Genomic DNA, 19,254 nt, shown 5'->3' on the forward strand with positions numbered 1-19,254 from the left:
CTGGCATGCAATATCCAGGACATAAAGAAGTAAAGGAAGAAACTAGTTCCAAGATTTCTTTTGTCCTGATATCTACAGAAAGTTTAGGCTTTCTGCTTCAATAGATTAGATTTTTCAATCATAAGCAAATTATACTTATGTAAGATATTTACACAGAGGGATGAACATACTTTGCGACATGGCAAAACTCCAGTTAAGAAACCATTAACATATTCTTTTTTAAAAAACCTTTTTAAATAATGAGAAACACATTTTTAAAAGTATATATACATGTAACTATAAAATACATATGTTTTTCAAGGCCCAAATGAAAATTGCCAACTTTGTTTTAACTATTTTTGACTTATGGTAGAATTATATCATAAATTGTTCAGTGTTTCCAGCCACAGTATTTTTTTTTCATAAATTCTATCATCCCTGGGGAAAATATTTACTGACATATAATCAACACTCACTGACAAGGAAGCAAATTAAAATGGCATATTAGTTTCCAAGTCCTGTGGGGAAGTAGTTATTTATATAGAAAATACACCTAAAAGGACTAACAGCACACACCAAGCAGAATCTTACACGACAAAGAATTACAGCATATCTAATACCATTAATCATATCACACAAATACCTTCATGATTTGGAAAGAATTGGGAGAAGTATAATTCACTTGATGTAAAGGGAACAAACAAAAATTAAAAAATGATTTCAAGTTTTAAATATTTAGGAAAAAAACCAACATTATTTATTATCGTTTATACCCACATCGTTCAGTACAATAGCTATCAGCCATATGTGACTATTTACATTAAAATTTAAATTAATTAAAATTAAAACGAATTAATTAAAAAATTAAAATGTGGCACTAGCTGTGTTTCAAGTACTCAACAGGTATGGTTAATGACTATACTACATTTAAGAGCACAGAGAACATTTCTGTATCACAGAAACTTCTATGAAACAGTGCTGGTCTAGACAACCCTAGAAACAGATTGAAGGAAAAAAACCCAAGTATTCTAATAGCATTATTTAAAAAAAAAAAGAAAAAGACTTACCTACAGATTCAATGCGAAAATCAAAAGTTAACTCAGAGGCCAGTTTCTTACTTGATTTTAGTTTTCCTTGTAGATTTACAATTTTTACAAATTCTTTAAAAAAGAAAAAACAAGACTGAAAATCCAAATCTGTTAAAATAAACTTAACTTGATATGTGGATTTTACATGGATACAGAACAATATTTTTAATGAGGTTCAACTATTTTTCTTGATTCAAGCATGCCCACTGAAAAATTGTCATTAATATGTTTTATAATGTAACTATAAGAGTACCTCCTTTGGTAAATGAAAATTCCACTACTTTTTCTTTAGATGGTATATATATATTGAACACTTATACTCTCATTTTTTAAAAAAGTACAATGTTTCTTTTAAAGTGGCTGCCTTGATGCCTATGTATTTAGAAATAAGAATTGATTTTTTGCCCCTTACAAATTACAAAATATATGATAAGTATATCTGTAGTCATTATTTTAGTACCCAGCACTACTGTAACAAAGGGGCTACAAGTAGTATTCTCGAGGGTCACAATTTCTTTATAAGAAAACTATGTGGTGGGCACTATACATAATTTTATTTCACTTTCATCTATAGTTTTTTAATTTTTAACCATCTCAGCTCTACTTGGAAGACACCTTTCTCGGTATTGCATTCTTATCTGCCTAACATGATTTGTGATTTCAGGCCTATCTCCACTGGTGCTTACTAAAACGGATTTATACTGCATAGCTGATACTTAATTTTTGAAGCCTTACACTGCTCCTTAAAAAAAAAAATCTCAAGAAAGTCAACATTCCATTTACCTTGAATAACTGGAAAATGGAAGGCTTAATCAAAGGTTTAAAAAAATTATTTTTAAATACATAAATCAACAAAATGAAACTAAGCATAACTTATGTTCCTTGGATGTCTCACAAGGTATTAGAGATTTAACATTAAAGGTTCAATATTATTATAATTACATTCTAATCAGAATGGTTAATTAATACAGAACTCTCTACTTGTTTAGGTAAAAAAAATTTATCAAATAGACTTAAAGGAAATTGAATAATACTCCAATCTTATCAGTATTCAAAGAATGAAAAGTACTTAAAAAAGAAATGATGGGTGAATGAAACACTTTGAGTTTTGGGTTATTTATCTCTAATATCAGGCGATCTTTATGAATCTATAAGGTAAATCCACAAGGGAACTCTTCAGAGAATAGAAATTAGGACAGAAACATTGGCAAATTCTGCAGTACAAAAATTTAAAAAATAACCCTGAACACCCATGGGCAGATTCAGTAATTTAAATAATAATGAAATGGATCAAATATAGCAAATATACCAAGTTTCAAATATATTTCCAAGTCTAGGTGAATTTCACCTTGCAGGATTTACCACATAAAAATAAGGTGGGTTTGTCTGCAATACTAAATACCTGTTGTTAAAAGTTTTTCTGTTTCTCTGATTACATTTCTATCAATAACTCTTACATCAAAAGAATCACAACTAGGAGATGAAGATGTCAAATCTATCTGTTTATTAAAATCTCACTGACACAACTCCAAGTCATGTTACATGACTATAAGTGACCATAGTTATGCACATATATGATGGTGGTTTTATAAGATTATAACGGAGCTTAAAATTTTCCATTTCCTAGAGATGCAGCCATTGTAGTACAACACATTCATTACTCACATGTTTGTGGTGATGGTATTGCAAATAAACCTATTGCACTGCCAGTCATATAACAGTGTAGCACATACAATTATGTACAGTACATAATGCTTGATAATGATAATAAATGGCTATGTTACTGGTTTATATATTTACTGTTCTATACTTTTTACTGTTATTTTAGTGTAAGCTTTCTACTTACAGAAAAAAACATTTTCTGTAAAACAGTACACTGTGTTATGCTGGCAGCAGCCACATATATCTAAAGTTTACAGAGTCTGTTGATTACATAATTTTCTCTTGTGCTTGATTTAATCTCATGCTGTACAGTACACACTGTACAGGTTTGTAGCCTAGGAGCAGTAGGCTGGCTATACTATATAACCTAGGTATTGTAGGAGGCTATATCATCTAGGTTTGTGTAAGTGCACTCTTACGATATTCCCACAATAACAAAAAAAATCACCTAACAATGCATTTCTTAGAAATGAGTATCCCCGTTAAGTGGCACATGACTATATACTTTCTATTTTTTCATTAATTATAAGGTATGAAAAACACTCTCAGAATAGTTTTACAAAGAATTTTATAGATTAGTTTTATATAGAATTTTACCCCAAAGTTATGGCAAACTGTTCTGTTTCCAAGTATGCCAAACAAAGAAAAAAGTCAATGAATAGTAACGACAAACAGATCAATTAATTACTGTTTACCATATCTGTAGCCAATTTAGGTTTTGTATCAATAGAACAAGGTCATTTAAGTTGAAAAAAGTGAAAATCTTGATTATAGTTTAATAGAATCACTTTCATGAAATGATTTGTTATATCAAGTAGTATACTCAGAGTAAACTTTAAAATAATACTTACTATCTAAACACACTAAGACGGTATCTCTTTCCAACTGTGTTACATGAATGGAATCTAACTGTTGGCTGCCTTGGAGGGAAAAAAACAATGTTACAGTTATACAACATACTGTAAAAACTAGAGCGTAGAAAAGAACACAAATTCTGACTTTTTCTGTGACTTAAAACTAGTCTTGGAAATGTAACACAAATTGTTTTGTAATGATATGTTCTTTATTTTTTTGTTAATTCTCACCCAAGGATATTTTTTCCATTGATTTTTTGAGAGAGTAGAAGGGAGGGAAGGAGAAAGAGAGAGAGAAATATTGATGTGAGAGAGACACATCAATTGGTTGCCTCCCGCACGACCCTGGCTGGGGCCAGGGATAGAACTGCAACCCAGGTACCTTCCCTTAACCAGGAATTGAAGCCATGACCCTTTGGTTCTAGGGCCGACGCTCTAACCACTGAGCCATATCAGCCAGGGTATATGTTATTTTCTTTAAAAATGTATGTAGGTCGCCCTGGCCGGTTTGGCTCAGCAGTTAGAGCATCAATCAGCCTGTGGACCAGAGAGTCCCAGATTCGGTTCCTGCTGGGGGCACGTACCTCAGTTGCAGTTTGTCCCCGGCCCCAGTTGGGGTCGTGTGGGTGGCAACCACTCGATGTGTCTCTGTCACATCAATATTGCTCTCTCTTGCTTCCCCATCTCTCCCTCCCACTCTATCTGAAGATAACTGCAAAAAAATATATATGTAGGTCAACTTAGGAGAACAAAATTTAAGTCCTAAGCATGGCTAAGTGAGTTGAGAAAAGCTCGATATAACAGTTAATTAACACCTCAGCTAGTTCTAGAAAGATAAGTTACAAAAATAAAATGAAGCAAAGGGTAATACAGATAAGAAAGTAAGGTGCATGCTATACAATGACTAGGTTTTGCTCTGCATTTTATAGTAACTAATGGGAAGATGGAAACAAGATCAGTTAAGGTGAATCACACAGCATCGCTGAGATAAAAACCAGCCAGTAATTCAGAAAAAGCAAAAAAAAAAAAAAAAAAAATTAAAAGTATAATCAGACATTTTCCTACTGTGGGTGTGTGTGTGAGAGTTCCTTTTTGAAGAGGACACTGAGTAATATAATGAACAATTCTGTCAACAATATCTTTGCAGGATGCAATTTTCATCACTTTGCTGACATTCGCAGGGCTGCTGCTTTTAACATCTGCTGATAGAGGTGACAGCATTTTGGTGTGTGTGAGCATTTTTGTAAAACATTTTCGGTAAGACAATTCATTTTAGGCACTCAGAATGCCTGAATGGTCTAGCTAAATCTAAGTTTAGAGCAGTCATTCTTAACTGCATTCCTTTGGGAAGCCCATGGAACTATCTCCTTTAAAAACTGCACATCTAAATGTAAACACTAAGTTTTATATATTATTTTTGGGGTGTTTTCAGACCTTCTAAAGCTCATATGTAGAGGAGAATTCAGGTTGACAGAACTGATAAACTGCTGGTCCCTTGGGAAACATTCCAAAAATAGTTTTTCTCAGTAATCTATGTTTATGCATTTATTCAACAAATATTTATGGAGTGCTGACAATATGCTTGGAACAGAAGTTCATTTTAACTGTTACAACTGTTGCCCACTCAAGGCAGTGGAGGTGCTCAACAATTAGAGTAGATGGGAGATGGATTAACAAACATTTGTGAAAATGAAGAAGCTTAGTAAGGACAACCTCCACTTGAGGGTGACTGGATGATTACTCTCAAAGTCTTGGCTCTCCTCAGGAAGTAATTTTGGTTCAAAAAACACGAGGGGCCCTGGCCTGTTTGGCTCAGCGGTTAGAGCATCGGCCCACAGACCTGAGAGTCCCGGGTTCAGTTTCCGCTAGGGGCACGTACCTCGGTTGCAGTTTGTCCCCAGCCCCAGTTGGGGTCATGTGGGTGGCAGCCAATCGATATGTCTCTCTCACATTGATGTTTCTCTATCTCTTTTCCTCCTTTAAAAACAAAACAAGCCCTGGCTGGTTTGGCTCAGAGGTTAGAGCGTCCGCCTGCGGTCCGGAGAGACCCGGGTTCGGTTCCCGCTAAGGGCATGTACCTCGGTTGCAGTTTGTCCCCGGCCCTGATTGGTCGTGCGGGTGGCAGCCACTCGATGTGTCCCTTTCACGTCGATGTTTCCCTCTCTCTCTCTTCCTCTCTCTCCCTCCCACTCTGTCTGTGCAAAAAATGGAAAAATGTCCTCGGGTGAGGATTAAAAAAAAAAAAAAAAAAAAAAAAAAAAAAACACAAGGGTCCAGGCTGGTGTGGCTAAGATGGTTGGGCATCGTCCCATGCACTGAAAGGTTGAGGGTTCGATTCCTGGTCAGCACACATGCCCGGGGTTGCAGGTTCAATCCCCAGTAGGGGGTATACAGGAGGCAGCCGATCAATGTATCACTCTCACATTGATGTTTCTCTCTCTCTCTAAAAATCAATTAAAAAAAAAGGATTCAATTTCTAGTCTTGAGCAATGTAACCTAATATATCATAGAGAAGAAAGTTGTATGCACATATTAGATAACTGTATAAAATGACTTGCTCTATATTACTATTACATACTAACCAATAAAAACAAGTTGGGGCTACCTGCCAAAAAATAATTTTGGTTTTTAAATAAACTGATCTATATATAAGCCTTCTTTTTGGCAGTAACTACATAATAGGAATATATTTCTATTTGGGCTGCTTATATTTCATGATACTAACACAATGTCATTTGTACCTTTCTGTTAGCTATGCTAGGAGGGTATGCATCTAACTCAACCAAATATATTAAATATAAATTCAAAAGAAATGTGGGGTACAGGTGAAGGTGGGAGGGTATAGAATACATTCCTATTTTATTCCACTGGAAATTATGACTTGGTCCATAAAGAGACTGATAAAGTCCAGTGCATGCTGTAACTAGCTTATACTGGGTTGTTCAATTTTCAGAAATTTTGTGAGCCAGATGACATCAGGTTGGTAGTTTGAAACTGGCCATGGTGGACTTATACCACAGAAATAGGTAACTGCTATTCCGGCTAGTGTGGCTCAGTGGTTGAGTGCTGACCCATGCACCAAGAGGTTGCCGGTTCGATTCCCAGTCAAGACACATGCCCAGGTTGTGGGTCCAATCTCCAGTAGGGGGCATGCAGGAGGCGGCCAGTCAATGTTAACTCTCATTGATATTTCTATCTCTCTCTCCCTCTCACTTCCTCTCTCTCTCTCTAAAGTCAATAAAGGGGAAAAAAAAAAATAGGCAACTGCTACAAATCAGGATTCTCTGCATCCCAAGAGCCTGTTGTTAAATTTTACCAGTATATACCACTAGTTCACACTGATTCTTATGCTGAAAGTGACATTAGTGGTTCCACATTAACTTCAATAGCTGAATTGTATACACAGTTCTTGTACTTCAGCCTATAAATAATCATAAGCTGAAGATATTTAATAAGAAACATCAAACTTAGATATTTATAACGAACTTCTTTACAAGATGAGTCAGTAATGAAACAGCTATAACTAAAGCTTGCTTTACTTATGTAAAAATGCCTTCATAAACCTGGGGTTACAAACGATCAAATCATACACTAGCGCAACAAACAGTAAATGGGCAAAATGAAGACCCCCTTCATTTCACTTACTATGTAGATTTCAAGAACAAATCGATTGATTTGTTCCAATTTTAAAGTTTTAATATAAACTTCCCAACCTTTTCTGAACTTTCAACCAAGACATGTTAGATAAAATCCTAAGCTAATGAACAAATGCAAGAGATATGTCCCTGTATCTTTAAATGGTCAAGTTTGGAGGCCACACACGAAAAACACTTGAACTCAATGATTCTAAGAAGTGTTGAGGGAAAAACTGATAGGGAAAAAAAAAAAGTAAATCTCTTTGCTTGAGAAACTGATAAACTTTTGGCAAAAGCACGTTTACAGTTGTTCGTATGAAAAAATACAAATTAATAAATAATATACAAGAATAAACACTGTTTTACATATTCACAACTGTAAACCTACTTTTCCCCACCTTTGTATCTTAGAAAACTTAAACCATTAAACTTTTTCCTTGGTAAAATAATTTGTATCAAACTGCCTCAGGCAAACAGATCATAAACTGTAAGTATATGATCCTCTGGGCTTACTTGGGAAACTATGATCTGAGGGTTGGTTTATTTGACTGAGCCCATATTTGTTGAAACCATTCTGCTTCTTTCACATTCAAAATCATCAATATTTTAACATGAGGTAAAAAAAACACTTACCAGCACCAATTTCTGTAAACCATGAAGATGCAGAATTCAAATTGATTGTCTCAAACTGAACTACCTGATTTGATTCGGTGCCCTTGCTAATAGCTACACAGACCATAGGATATTCCTGTTCTGGTATTACCAGCATTTCAAAAACATTCAATGGACTTGGTAGAGGAAAATCAAAGTGCTGTAAAAATAAACAAGAAAACTATAATTTAGAAACAATCTCTATTTATACTGCTGCTGAATAAATTCAATGGAAAAGCTTTCATTTTCTTAATTGATGTAATTCTAAAAATAATCATGATAAGGATAATAAAAAACTATAAAATATATTTCAGAGAATTGGCCACATTCATCTTTATGGCTGTGATATCTCTGAAAGTTTATTAACATAAGTTAAAGAAAAAATCATAAGAACAAAAGACCCCTAAACCAAATAAAGACCTATATAAATAACTATAAACATGCCAACCCTACATAGTAGCAATGGAATCTTAAGATTTTAACTTCAGTTGCAGACTAGTGTTTTCTGAAGAAGAAAAATGTAAACAAAGTAATATATACCTTTATCAACATGAATTTCTGCATTGGCTCATACCACTGAAGTAAAACAATTCCAGACTGTAAAGCTCCACAGAGGTATTTATGTCCTGTGTAAGGGTTTCTGACTGGAAAGAAGCAAAACAGACATATCTAAAATACTGAATACCTTTATATGAAAACATAATTGTCTATGTCTAACCACTAAACTATACACCTGAATCTAATACAAAATAATATTGAATGTGAACTGCAAATAAAAAATAAATAAAAATATTAAAAAATAATAATTAGTTTAACTAGACTCACCTAAAAGCTAATTCATCTTTCTTTATAAAGGCAATGGTAATATGCATGGGGAACAAACAAGGAAATGTGGTCTTCCATGGAAGGAAGAACTATTTGAAGCAATTATTTAGCTGATAAAGGAAAATTATTGTACCTGTTCACTAGGATAATAAAAGTGGGTTGAAAGTAAAGATGTCCTTTTTTTTTTTTTTTGGCTTTGTTTCGCTTTCTTTTTCACTTTCTTATTTAATTTTAAAATTATATACATTTACTTCTCAACATCTTTAATAGACTGTGTCCTTGAGCATAGGAACTTTTTACAAGAACAGTATTTTAAGCACTAAAACACCTAAACTAGTATGCAAGAGCTGCTTCTTAAGTAAATTGACCAAAAGACAGAATTCAGACAAGAAGGTCTAGGAGGCAGCTGAAATCTATAGTTTTATTTTTGGTATAGTTCATAGCTGTGAAAATAACTATTTTACATCTTACTAATGATGTAACTTCCTTGACTCAAATCTACAAAAACTTACTGGTTTTTCCTTCTCTGCCATTTGACTCCCTTCAATAATGATTATAAAAGTAGTTATTTGCAATAAGCTCTAAATATATTTATGAGTTTATATCTTAGATTGTAAGCTTCTAGACCTTTCTTGAGTCATAGATCTGATAACAGATATAAACCTGAATCGCCCCTAGAAAAATGCTCACAAAATTTGCTTACAACTAGAAAGTATGCTGTGGAACCAGGCTCACTGATTAAACAACAAGAATAAACAGGAAGTCAGGAACTCTGGATCTGAAGTCACGGACTGGGTATGATTCCAGGTTCTGTTACTTAATTGGTAACATAACAAGAATCACAGGATGGTTTTAGGGTTAAGTGAGATAAGTATATAGTACAGAATTTAACCTTCCCCCAAAAGAGGTCTGCATTTTGTTGTTCTTTATTTGCCTGGGACCATGGGTTACTGGATAGTCTAACAATATGATTTAGAGTGGGGGCTGGCAACACTGGAGAGTTTAGGGGAAACTGCTCATCCTAGAAAGACCAATGACATGATTTAAGATAGGGACTTTGAGTCATACAGTATCAGTTGACCCCCAGAGGGGCTGGACAATGAGATCAGCCTTATGACAATCAATCATGCCTATGTGATGGAGCCCTAATAAAAGCTCTGGACAATGAGGTTTGAGTAAGCTTCCCTGGTTGGCAATGTTCTATGTGTATTGTCACACATCACTGCCAGGAAAGTAATGCTGTCCATAACTCCATAGGGAAAGGTGAACAGAAGCTCTACATTTAATGCTTTTCCTAGACTCTGCCCTATATACTTCCTTCCTTCAGCTGATTTTAATTCATATCCTTTCCCTGTAATAAACCATAACCATGAGTATAACCACTTTCAGTGAGTTCTGTGAGTCCTAGAGAATTTTTGAGCATGACAGTAATTTGGGGAAGCCCCCAAATTTGTGATTAGAATCAGAAGTGAAGGTGTGTGTGTGGGGGGGCTGTTTTCTCTGACTTCATAGTTGGCTCATCTCCAGCAATAATAATGTTCATAAAGCACTAAGCAGTAGCTGTTAAATAAATAAAAGTATTAATAAAAGTAGAGATATAGCAACAGGGACCAGCGTTAGAAAACTCTAGGAACACTATGCTCTGAGAAAGCATTAGGACTATTATCTCCATTTTTATGCCATGTCCCACTGTACATTCTTGTGCATCAGTGACCCCTTAATTCCTCATTCAAACAAATATAAAGCCTAACTTCCCTTCTCTTTGCTATTATAAATCTCTTCAGATAACTTTAAAGATGTTAAAAGTTCTAACCATCAGTTTGAGGAATGGCACTTACTCACCTATGCAACATTTGTGGCAGCCTTTTGTATCAGGAATCTTTGTAGTTAAAGCAAACTTTCTGAAAACGTAAGACAATATAAATGTCCTCTATTGTAATGGTTTCCAAACAGTGATCTGTGAATCAGTTTGCATGAGAACCAATCAAGGAGCTTTAAATAAAACTGACTTGGACTCTGACCCCAAAGTATGATTTTATAAGACTGAGACAGGGCCTGGGAATCTGTATTATAAAACGTCTATAGAAACAGACTCAGAGACACAGAGAGCATACTGGTGGTTACCAGAAGGGAACGGGGGTTGGGAGACTGAATAAAAGAGGTGAAGAGATTAAGATGTACAAATTATTAGTTACAAAATAGTCATGGGTTTGTAAAGTACAGCTTAGGAAATATAGTCAACAATATTGCCATAACTATGTATGGTGCCAGGTGGATAGTGACAATATCGGGGGAAACACTTTATAAAGTATATGACTGTCTAACCAGTATGCTGTATACCTGAAACCAATATAAAAATAATATTAAAAGTAAACTGTAATTGAAAAATTAAAATAATAATAAGCACTAAAAAACTCATATAGGGTGATTCTCATGGAAACAGTGATTTTTCAAATTTTAGATCACATATACTTTAGTGTAAACTACCTTTCAACATTAAGACAAAAAAAGTTCTTTAGTGGGCAAAGAATAATGGTTATTTAAAAAATAAACACTAATTTCCTTCTCTTCCAGAAGAATCAAAATATTTTGTACCTTGGGAGTATGCGGTCTGGAAACCTATGAGTTTGAATATGAGCAGCTAATCCTGGTTTTTTGGCTTGTTCAAACAAAGCTATAAGATTATGAGAATAGAGCTGAAAGCTTTTTCCTATAAAAAAAAAACATGTTATTTTTGTTAGAATCATTTACAGAAGAAAAAATATAATTTTCAAGCAAAAGAAAACATAATTACCTTCTAAAATGAGGAGTCCAGAAATGTTCAAAAAGCCAAGCAATATAGGAAAACACATACAAACAAACAAATAAAAAACCCAGTTAATACTATTTTGAAAGATAATAGGTAAAATGAGTTTTAAGAAAGTAGACAATTGTGTTTCTTAATACACAAAGTAGGTATATTCTGACTAATAGGTGATCTGTGTAGAATATACAAAAACCTTAATGAAGCCAGCATGGAAAGAGTAATCGTTCAACACTGCTGTACAATGGATTGAGTTACAATGATGTGTGATTATTTTAGTATAACATGGAAAATTCTAGCCCTGGCCGGTTTGGCTCAGCGGTTAGAGCATCAGCCTGCAGTCCGGAGAGACCCGGGTTCGGTTCCCGCTAAGGGCATGTACTTCGGTTGCAGTTTGTCCCCGGCCCTGGTTGGTCGTGCGGGTGGCAGCCACTCAATGTGTCCCTTTCATGTCGATGTTTCTCTCTCTCTCTCTTCCTCTCTCTCCCTCCCACTCTGTCTGTACAAAAAATGGAAAAATGTCCTTGGGTGAGGATAAAAAAAACAACAAAAAAAAACCCATGGAAAATTCTATAAAACTATATTACATTATTTTTTGGGATAGAGCTATTTATTAATAATTTATCAAAATACCTTGGATTGGCCCTGGCCAGTTTGGCTCGGCAGTTAGAGCATTGGCCCATGAATGGAAGGGTCTTGGGTTCAATTCCCAGCCCCGGTCGAGTTGTGTGGGAGGGCAACCAGTCGATGTGTCTCTCTCATATCAGTGTTTCTCTCTCTTCCTTTCTCTCTTCCACTCTTTCTAAAAATCAATGGAAAAATATCCTTGGGAGAGGATTAACAAAAAATAAAATAAATAAATAATAGCTCTGGCCGGTTTGGCTCAGCAGTTAGAGCGTCAGCCCAAGGACCAATGAGTCATCACAGGTTCCATTCCAGTCAAGGGCACATACCTGGGTTGTGGTTTGTCCCCAGCCCTGGTCAGAGTTGTGTGGGAGGCAACCAGTAGATGTGGCACTATCACATCGATGTTTCTCTCTCTCTCTCTCTCTCTCTCTCTCTCTCTCTCTCTCTCTCTCTCCCCCCCTCCCTTCCTCCCTCCCATTCTATCTGATATTAAGTAGAAAAATATCCTTAGGTGAAGAGTAAAAAATAAAAATAATAAATATTAACAGCCCTGGCCAGTTTGGCTCAGTGGTTAGAATGCTGGCCCTTGGACCAGAGTCGCAGGTTTGATTCCAGACAAGGGCATGTACCTCAGTTGCAGTTTGGTCCCCAGACCTGGCTGGGGTCGTTTAGGAGGCAACCAATCGATGTGTCTCTCTTATGTCAATGTTTCTCTTTCTCTCTCTTTCCCTCTGCACCCCTTCCCACTCTTTCTGAAGATGAATGAAAAAATATCCTTGGGTAAGGATTAAAAAAATATATATATTTTGGATTAAAACTGATTGTGAATGACATCTTTATAACAGATTGAAATACTAAAAAAAGTAAAGCATACTAATATTATATGCCATAAAACAAAGATAACAGCAAGTACTACATGAAAATAATAGGAAATAATAGGATTAGTTCCATATAATCAAAACCATAGCTGTGTTAAGGACGGGGGCATATGGTAAACAGCTTCTCATTCCTTGTTATATATGGCATGGTACTATAACAATACAAAACAGTATTTATCATTTTAGTATTTAGTGTGTGTATTTATACATACACACACACACACTGGGGCAAAAATAGGTTTACAGCTGTGAGTACATAACAGTTTATTCTTGTATCAGCATTTATTAATTATTGTATTATTTTCCATACTAACAACTGAAAATCTACTTTTGCCCCACCCTGTGTGTGTGTGTGTGTGTGTGGAGAGGGGGAGGGAGCGCGCGCATGCGCACATCAGTCTTAGCCTCAACAAAATTCTCAATGTTTTTCAAACATTCCTCTCTCCATTACCCCTATACACATAACTAGCTATGTAGTTAGCTACGCAGCTAAACACAGAAGTGCATGTATGTGTGCACATCCACACAAAGGCAGACCTTTAAGCAGAACAATATTTTCTCCTATTAATTCATTCAGTTTTATGAATCATTTTAACTGGAGTATGCAAAGTACCAATTTATAGGCTAACTTTTCCCTATTTTCCATAGTTATTTTATAAATATGTAAGTTGTACTCTGTATGGTTTTTAAGCTTATTTCCAGAGAGAGGTATGAGTAGATATAAAAGCAGTAAGTGTTAGAGGAAAGTGATCTTATATGTACATAATTCATAATCATTAACAGAATTGGGTTTAAGTTTATTTTTGTAATACTACTACTACTACTACCACTAAATACTTTGTTAAATAAAATTAATTTAAATAAAAGCGATTAAATACTCTTTTGAGGAATCCAGCTTCTTAGAAGTCATTTGTGCAGAAATAATATGTCTTTGTAAATACTGTCATTAGCTCAAATATATAAATTCGTGAAGAATCTCTAATCAGGTGATGGTTAGTGGAAGAGTTAAAGTTATACACACACACTTAAAATTATAAAAATAACATTTCTTAAATTAGGCTACAATTCATATAGATCTACTATCAACATGTAAGAAGGTATATTAGCACTGATGCTTTAAAGCATAAGTTGCTGAAAGGTACACTTAATACTGACAAGCCTGACAGTACAGCAAATAGAGCAGAGATATAATCCTTACATGACTTACTGAGATACAGAGCACGACAGAGTATTAAACAAAAAGAATTAAAAAATATTTTAAAAACACTATAATTGTTAAATTATTCAAAGTAGAGAAAGGGGTGGGTGCTATTTTAATAGTTAATAGTATTAGGATTAAATTAAAAACAGAGACAATGAGATGATATCCAGGGGTTGAGGAGGACGGTATCAAGGGGGGAGAAACGAGGAAACATCTGTTATACTTTCAACAATAAAGATAAATGAAAAACAAAAAACAAAAAACTGGCCTCTGAAATAAAATAGCATCATGAGATAAAAAAAAGAAAAAAAAAAGAAAACTAAGGCCGAGAGAGACTTGCTTAAGAACGAAAGCAGCCAGATCATCTCCATTCTCAATGGAAGACAGGTATAATAGTGACAGTGGAGGCAGATAAGTGGAAGGACATGGACTCAGGTGACTATCACTGTGATATTCCTCAGGTACTGAGATCCTGGGCAGATTTTGGAAATGCTAACTTAACTGAAGTCAGGGTCCCTTCTCAAAGTTTCTGCCCATGCTAAATTGGTAAAAAATATGTTCAAGTCTTAAAGTTACTATACTAAGACTATAATTACCCAGAATAACAAATACAATTTTAAAATAATGCATATTAAAATTATCTTTCTCTGCTTGTCTATGATTTATTTTTCACAATATGTTCATCATATACATACCTGATAAAGACATTAAAGTATTATTGATAACATAAAGCCAAGTACATTTTCTTGGAAATAACTATAAAGAAAAAGAAAGGAAGATAATTAAAACTCTCCAATTTTCATCTCTTTACCTCTTAATCTTGAAATTCCAACAGTCTGAAATAGTATAAAAATAACTATTTTCTATTTTTCAATAATTACCAAAAAAACCTTACAGAAAAAGTTTTCAATATGAACATGTAAAATGTACAATTTCACTTCTTTAAATATTTAAATCATAAAAATTAAAACTGAGGCTCATATATATTGATTTAAAATTAAGACAGTTCTTTTACTCAATTTGCCCAAATTACTTTCTTGAATTAAAACTCTTGAATTACCTGTTCCATCGTTGCCTCATGCAGCTCATTGAGATTCAATGTGTAAATACCATCTTCAGTTCCAAAGATAATGTACTGATCTAATACAGTTGAGAAAAACCACCACAATTTACTATCATTTTCTGAAATCACTCATTAAAGTAATGACTCTATTCTTTAACAGATAGACAGTCACCCACCCAGCCAAAGAAAAAGTATTTTTTTAAATCCATGCAACCTTCCTTAACTCTTTCCCCAACTCTTTTCTTATTTTTAAAAGCAGATGTATTATCTTTTACTCTCACCCTGGATTTATCTTACTATTAATAATCCTTCCTTTCAATATAATAATTTTCATATCTTAAGATTTTTATTATAGGTATATATTTTTTACCTGATATCTCATATACTCTTTGAACAAGGAAACTATAAATTAAACAGAAATTAGAAATTATGACACCCCAGAAATTATGAGTACACCCAGTATACAGACCTTGATTTCTAAGTATAAGTTTCCACTACAAAAAAACAAAAACAACTGGGCTTCTTGGAGGAAAGACGGATTCTAATTCTGGGGCAAGAAAAGTACAAGATTTCTAGTCTAGAAATCTTGCTGTGCCAGAAAGTAAGAAAGTGCTCAAAAAGTGATGAGGAGATATCAAACAAAAGAACATAGGTGCTGACTTCCGGTAAAGATAGCGGTGTAGGTAAACGCGGTATCGCGTCCTCCCACAACCACATCAAAGTTACAACTAAACTACAAAACAACCATCATTCAAAACCGCCTGAAATCAAGCTGAATGGAAGTCCTACAACCACGGAATTAAAGCAGCAGCCACATCCAGACTGGTAGGAGGGGCGGAATGGCGGAGACGGGAGGGCCGGTGGCGAGACTGGCTGGTCCCACACCCACGTGTGGCGGATAAAAATCAGGAGGATACCTCGGCTGGGAAGGTCCTTCCTAAGGACTGAGGGATCCCTGTCCCACACCAGGGGCCCCGCTCAGGGTTCCAGTGCCAGGAAGAGAAGTCCTCATAACTTCTGGCTGGAAAAACCAGCGGGAACTGAGGCTCAGGGAAGCTGAAGCGGCTGGAGACCCAGGCAGCTCCTTAAAGGGCCCGCACACGGAATTACCGGACTCTCTCCCTCTAAGTTTGGAGGGGAGGCAGCTCGAGGGGCGCCAGAGACATACAGGGAAGAACTGAGCTGTTTGGCACTGGAGCAAGGGCTGGAGAGGGGGCTTTCTCCAGGATGAACGTGCTGTCAGAGGCCTTTGTTCCTTTGGTGAGCCCTCCCCTGGGGCGGCAGACAGCCACCATATCTGGGACTCCAGCAACCTGGCTCACACTGGTAGCCCCGCCCTGGTGACTCCCTGAGGCCCTGCCCCACCCAACTTTCAAGCCCACCCAAGCTGTTGCCACTTGCTTAACCATAGGATTGGCTTGTCTTGGATCCTGCTTCAGGTTTTTCCTAAATTCTTTAAAAGGAGCAGCATCTGGTCTCAGCTAGCCCCATACCTCTCATTAAGTAATACACAGAAACAAACACAGGGAGGCAGCCAAAATGAGGAGATAAAGAAACAGGTCCCAAATGAAAGAACAGAACAAAACCCCAAGAAAAGAACTAAGCGAAATGGAGATAAGCAACCTAACAGATGCTGAGTTCAAAATACTGCTTATAAGGATGCTCAATGAACTTAGTGAGGGCCTCAAGAGCATTAAAAAGGACCAGTCAGAAATTATGGATGCACAGTCAGAATTAAAGGAGGCATTAACTGAAATAAAGAATAATTTACACAGATTCAATAGTAGAGTACGTAAATATAAGAAGCAAACCATCGATTTGGAATATAAGGAAGCAAAAAATGCCCAATCAGAACAGCAAAAAGAAAAAAGAATCCAAAAAAATGAGGATAGTGTATGGAGCCTCTGGGACAACTTCAAGCGTGCCAACATTCACATCTTGGCGGTGCCAGAAGGAGAAGAGCGAGAACAAGAAATTGAAAACCTGTTTGAAACAATAATGGCAGAAAACTTTCCTAACTTGGTGAAGGAAACAGACATACAAGTCCAGGAAGCACAGAGAGCCTCAAACAAGAGGAACCCCAAGAGGCCCACACCAAGACACATCATCATCAAAATGCAAAAGGTTCAAGACAAAGAGAGAATCTTAAAAGCAGCAAGAGAAAGGCAGCTAGTTACCTACAATGGAGTTCCCATAAGGCTGTCAGCTGATTTCTCAAAAGAAACTTTGCAGGCCAGAAGAGAGTGGCAAGAAATATTCAGAGTGATGAAAAGCAAGAACCTACAACCCAGATTACTCTATCCTGCAAAGCTGTCATTTAGAATCGATGGCCATATAAAGAGTTTCCCAGACAAGGAAAAGCTAAAGGAGTTCATCACCACCAAACCATTATATGAAATGTTGAAGGGTCTTCTTGAAGAAAAAGATAAAATATACGAACAAACAAAATGGCAATGAATACATATCTGTCAACAATGGAATCTACAAACAAAATGAACAGGTAGAACAGAAACATTCTCATAGATACAGAGAACATTTTGTTGGTTGCCAGATGGAAGTGGGGTTGGGGGAATGGGTGAAAAAGGTGAAGAGATTAAGAAGTACAAATTCATTGCTAGACTGACAAACCTCAAAGGGAAAGGGGTTGGGGGGGGGGTGGGAAGAAATAAACCAAAGAACTTATATGCATAACCAATGGTCAAAGACAATAGTGTAGGAAAAGGCGGGAGGGGGGCGGGTGGGGGGAGGAGGGGGTCAATGGTGGAAAAATGTGGAACATATGTAATACATTTTACATTCAACAATAAAGATTTTTTAAAAAGAAGAAGAACATAGGTGCTCCCCTTGCTCAAAAATTATAATTTAAGTGTTAAAATAAATATTGAGTGATAGATCATATCTCACTGAATAAAAAAATAATTCTTAAGCAAATAATGGGAAAGAAGGAAATTATTGTGTAAACAGACATCAATGGATTGTCGCCAATGGATGTTAAAACTAACTGGTGAAAGTCTGATGAGCAAGAGGGTATTTATATAGTTTTAATGTATCTCCATACTTATAATTTATCAATTAGTTTGGGAAATTAATGAATTACTTATTAATTACAAAGAGAAAAAAACAGTAACTTGACAGTCAGAAAGCTGGAGAACACTGCCTTAAACAACTGGTCAATATTAATATTACAAGAATATTCTGTGATATTCTTGCCAAAAATGCATAACCTGATCTAAGCATGAAGATTCATCATGCTTAGGGATATGAATTAAGGGATATTCTACAAAATAAGTAGCTTCAAAATGTCAAGATCAAGAGAGAGATGGAAAGGTTAATAAACTATTCCAGACTAACAGAGACTAAAGAGATATGGTAGCTAAATGTTACATGTGGCCTTGAATTTTGAACTAGGGGAAAAAAGAGAGGAGAAATAATAAAAGATATTATGGGATAAATAACAAAATTTAAAGATGGTCTGTGGATTAAAATACAGTATTATATTGCCCTCGCTGGTGTGGCTCAGTTGGTTGAGCGTCATTCCATGCACCAGGAGGTTGCTGGTTCGATTTACACTCAAGGGCACTAACCTGGGTTGTGGGCTGGAACCCTGGTAGGAGCCATGCAGGAGGCAGCCAATCGATGTTGTGCTCTCACATCAATGTTGCTCTCTTTCTCTCCTTCTCCCTTTCTCTCTCAAAATCAATAAACTATTAAAAAACAGTATTATATTACTGACAAATTTCCTGATCTTTACAATTGTATTGTGGTTATGGAAGAGATGATTCTTGATCCTAGGAAATACAAATTGAAGTATTAGGGGAAGAGGAGCATAATGTCTTCAATTCATTCTCAAGTGATGTAGAAGAGAAAAAATGCACATATAGAGTATAGTAAAACAAATGTAGCAAAATTGAAACAATAAATGATTCTGAGTTTCTTGCGCTATTTTTCTAACTTTCTGTAAGTTTAAAATTGCATCAAAATGATGCCC

General features: G+C 35.7%; 1 protein-coding gene across 11 annotated transcripts in view; it reads right to left on the reverse strand.

Annotated features, from left to right (window-relative positions):
- Positions 1–19,254, reverse strand: part of MAP4K5 (mitogen-activated protein kinase kinase kinase kinase 5) — a 116,415-nt gene that overhangs the window by 13,583 nt on the left and 83,578 nt on the right. For 9 of the 11 annotated variants that reach the window (XR_004960039.1, XM_036265671.1, XM_036265709.1 and 6 more), the window contains 9 exons: positions 15,264–15,343; positions 14,899–14,959; positions 11,489–11,491; positions 11,290–11,404; positions 10,537–10,595; positions 8,410–8,513; positions 7,852–8,029; positions 3,581–3,649; positions 1,047–1,139 (listed from right to left, as the gene is read on the reverse strand). Coding sequence is in view for 10 of the 11 variants with exons in the window: in XM_036265671.1 (XP_036121564.1) it covers positions 1,047–1,139; positions 3,581–3,649; positions 7,852–8,029; positions 8,410–8,513; positions 10,537–10,595; positions 11,290–11,404; positions 11,489–11,491; positions 14,899–14,959; positions 15,264–15,343 (762 nt within the window). In the remaining variant the exon portion in view is untranslated. The remainder of the gene's footprint in view (positions 1–1,046; positions 1,140–3,580; positions 3,650–7,851; positions 8,030–8,409; positions 8,514–10,536; positions 10,596–11,289; positions 11,405–11,488; positions 11,492–14,898; positions 14,960–15,263; positions 15,344–19,254) is intronic. The other 2 variants (XM_036265680.1, XM_036265742.1) reach the window with 1 other exon arrangement.

The sequence above is a fragment of the Molossus molossus genome, unplaced genomic scaffold (genome assembly GCF_014108415.1).
Source record: "Molossus molossus isolate mMolMol1 unplaced genomic scaffold, mMolMol1.p scaffold_m16_p_1, whole genome shotgun sequence".
Lineage (NCBI taxonomy): Eukaryota > Metazoa > Chordata > Mammalia > Chiroptera > Molossidae > Molossus > Molossus molossus.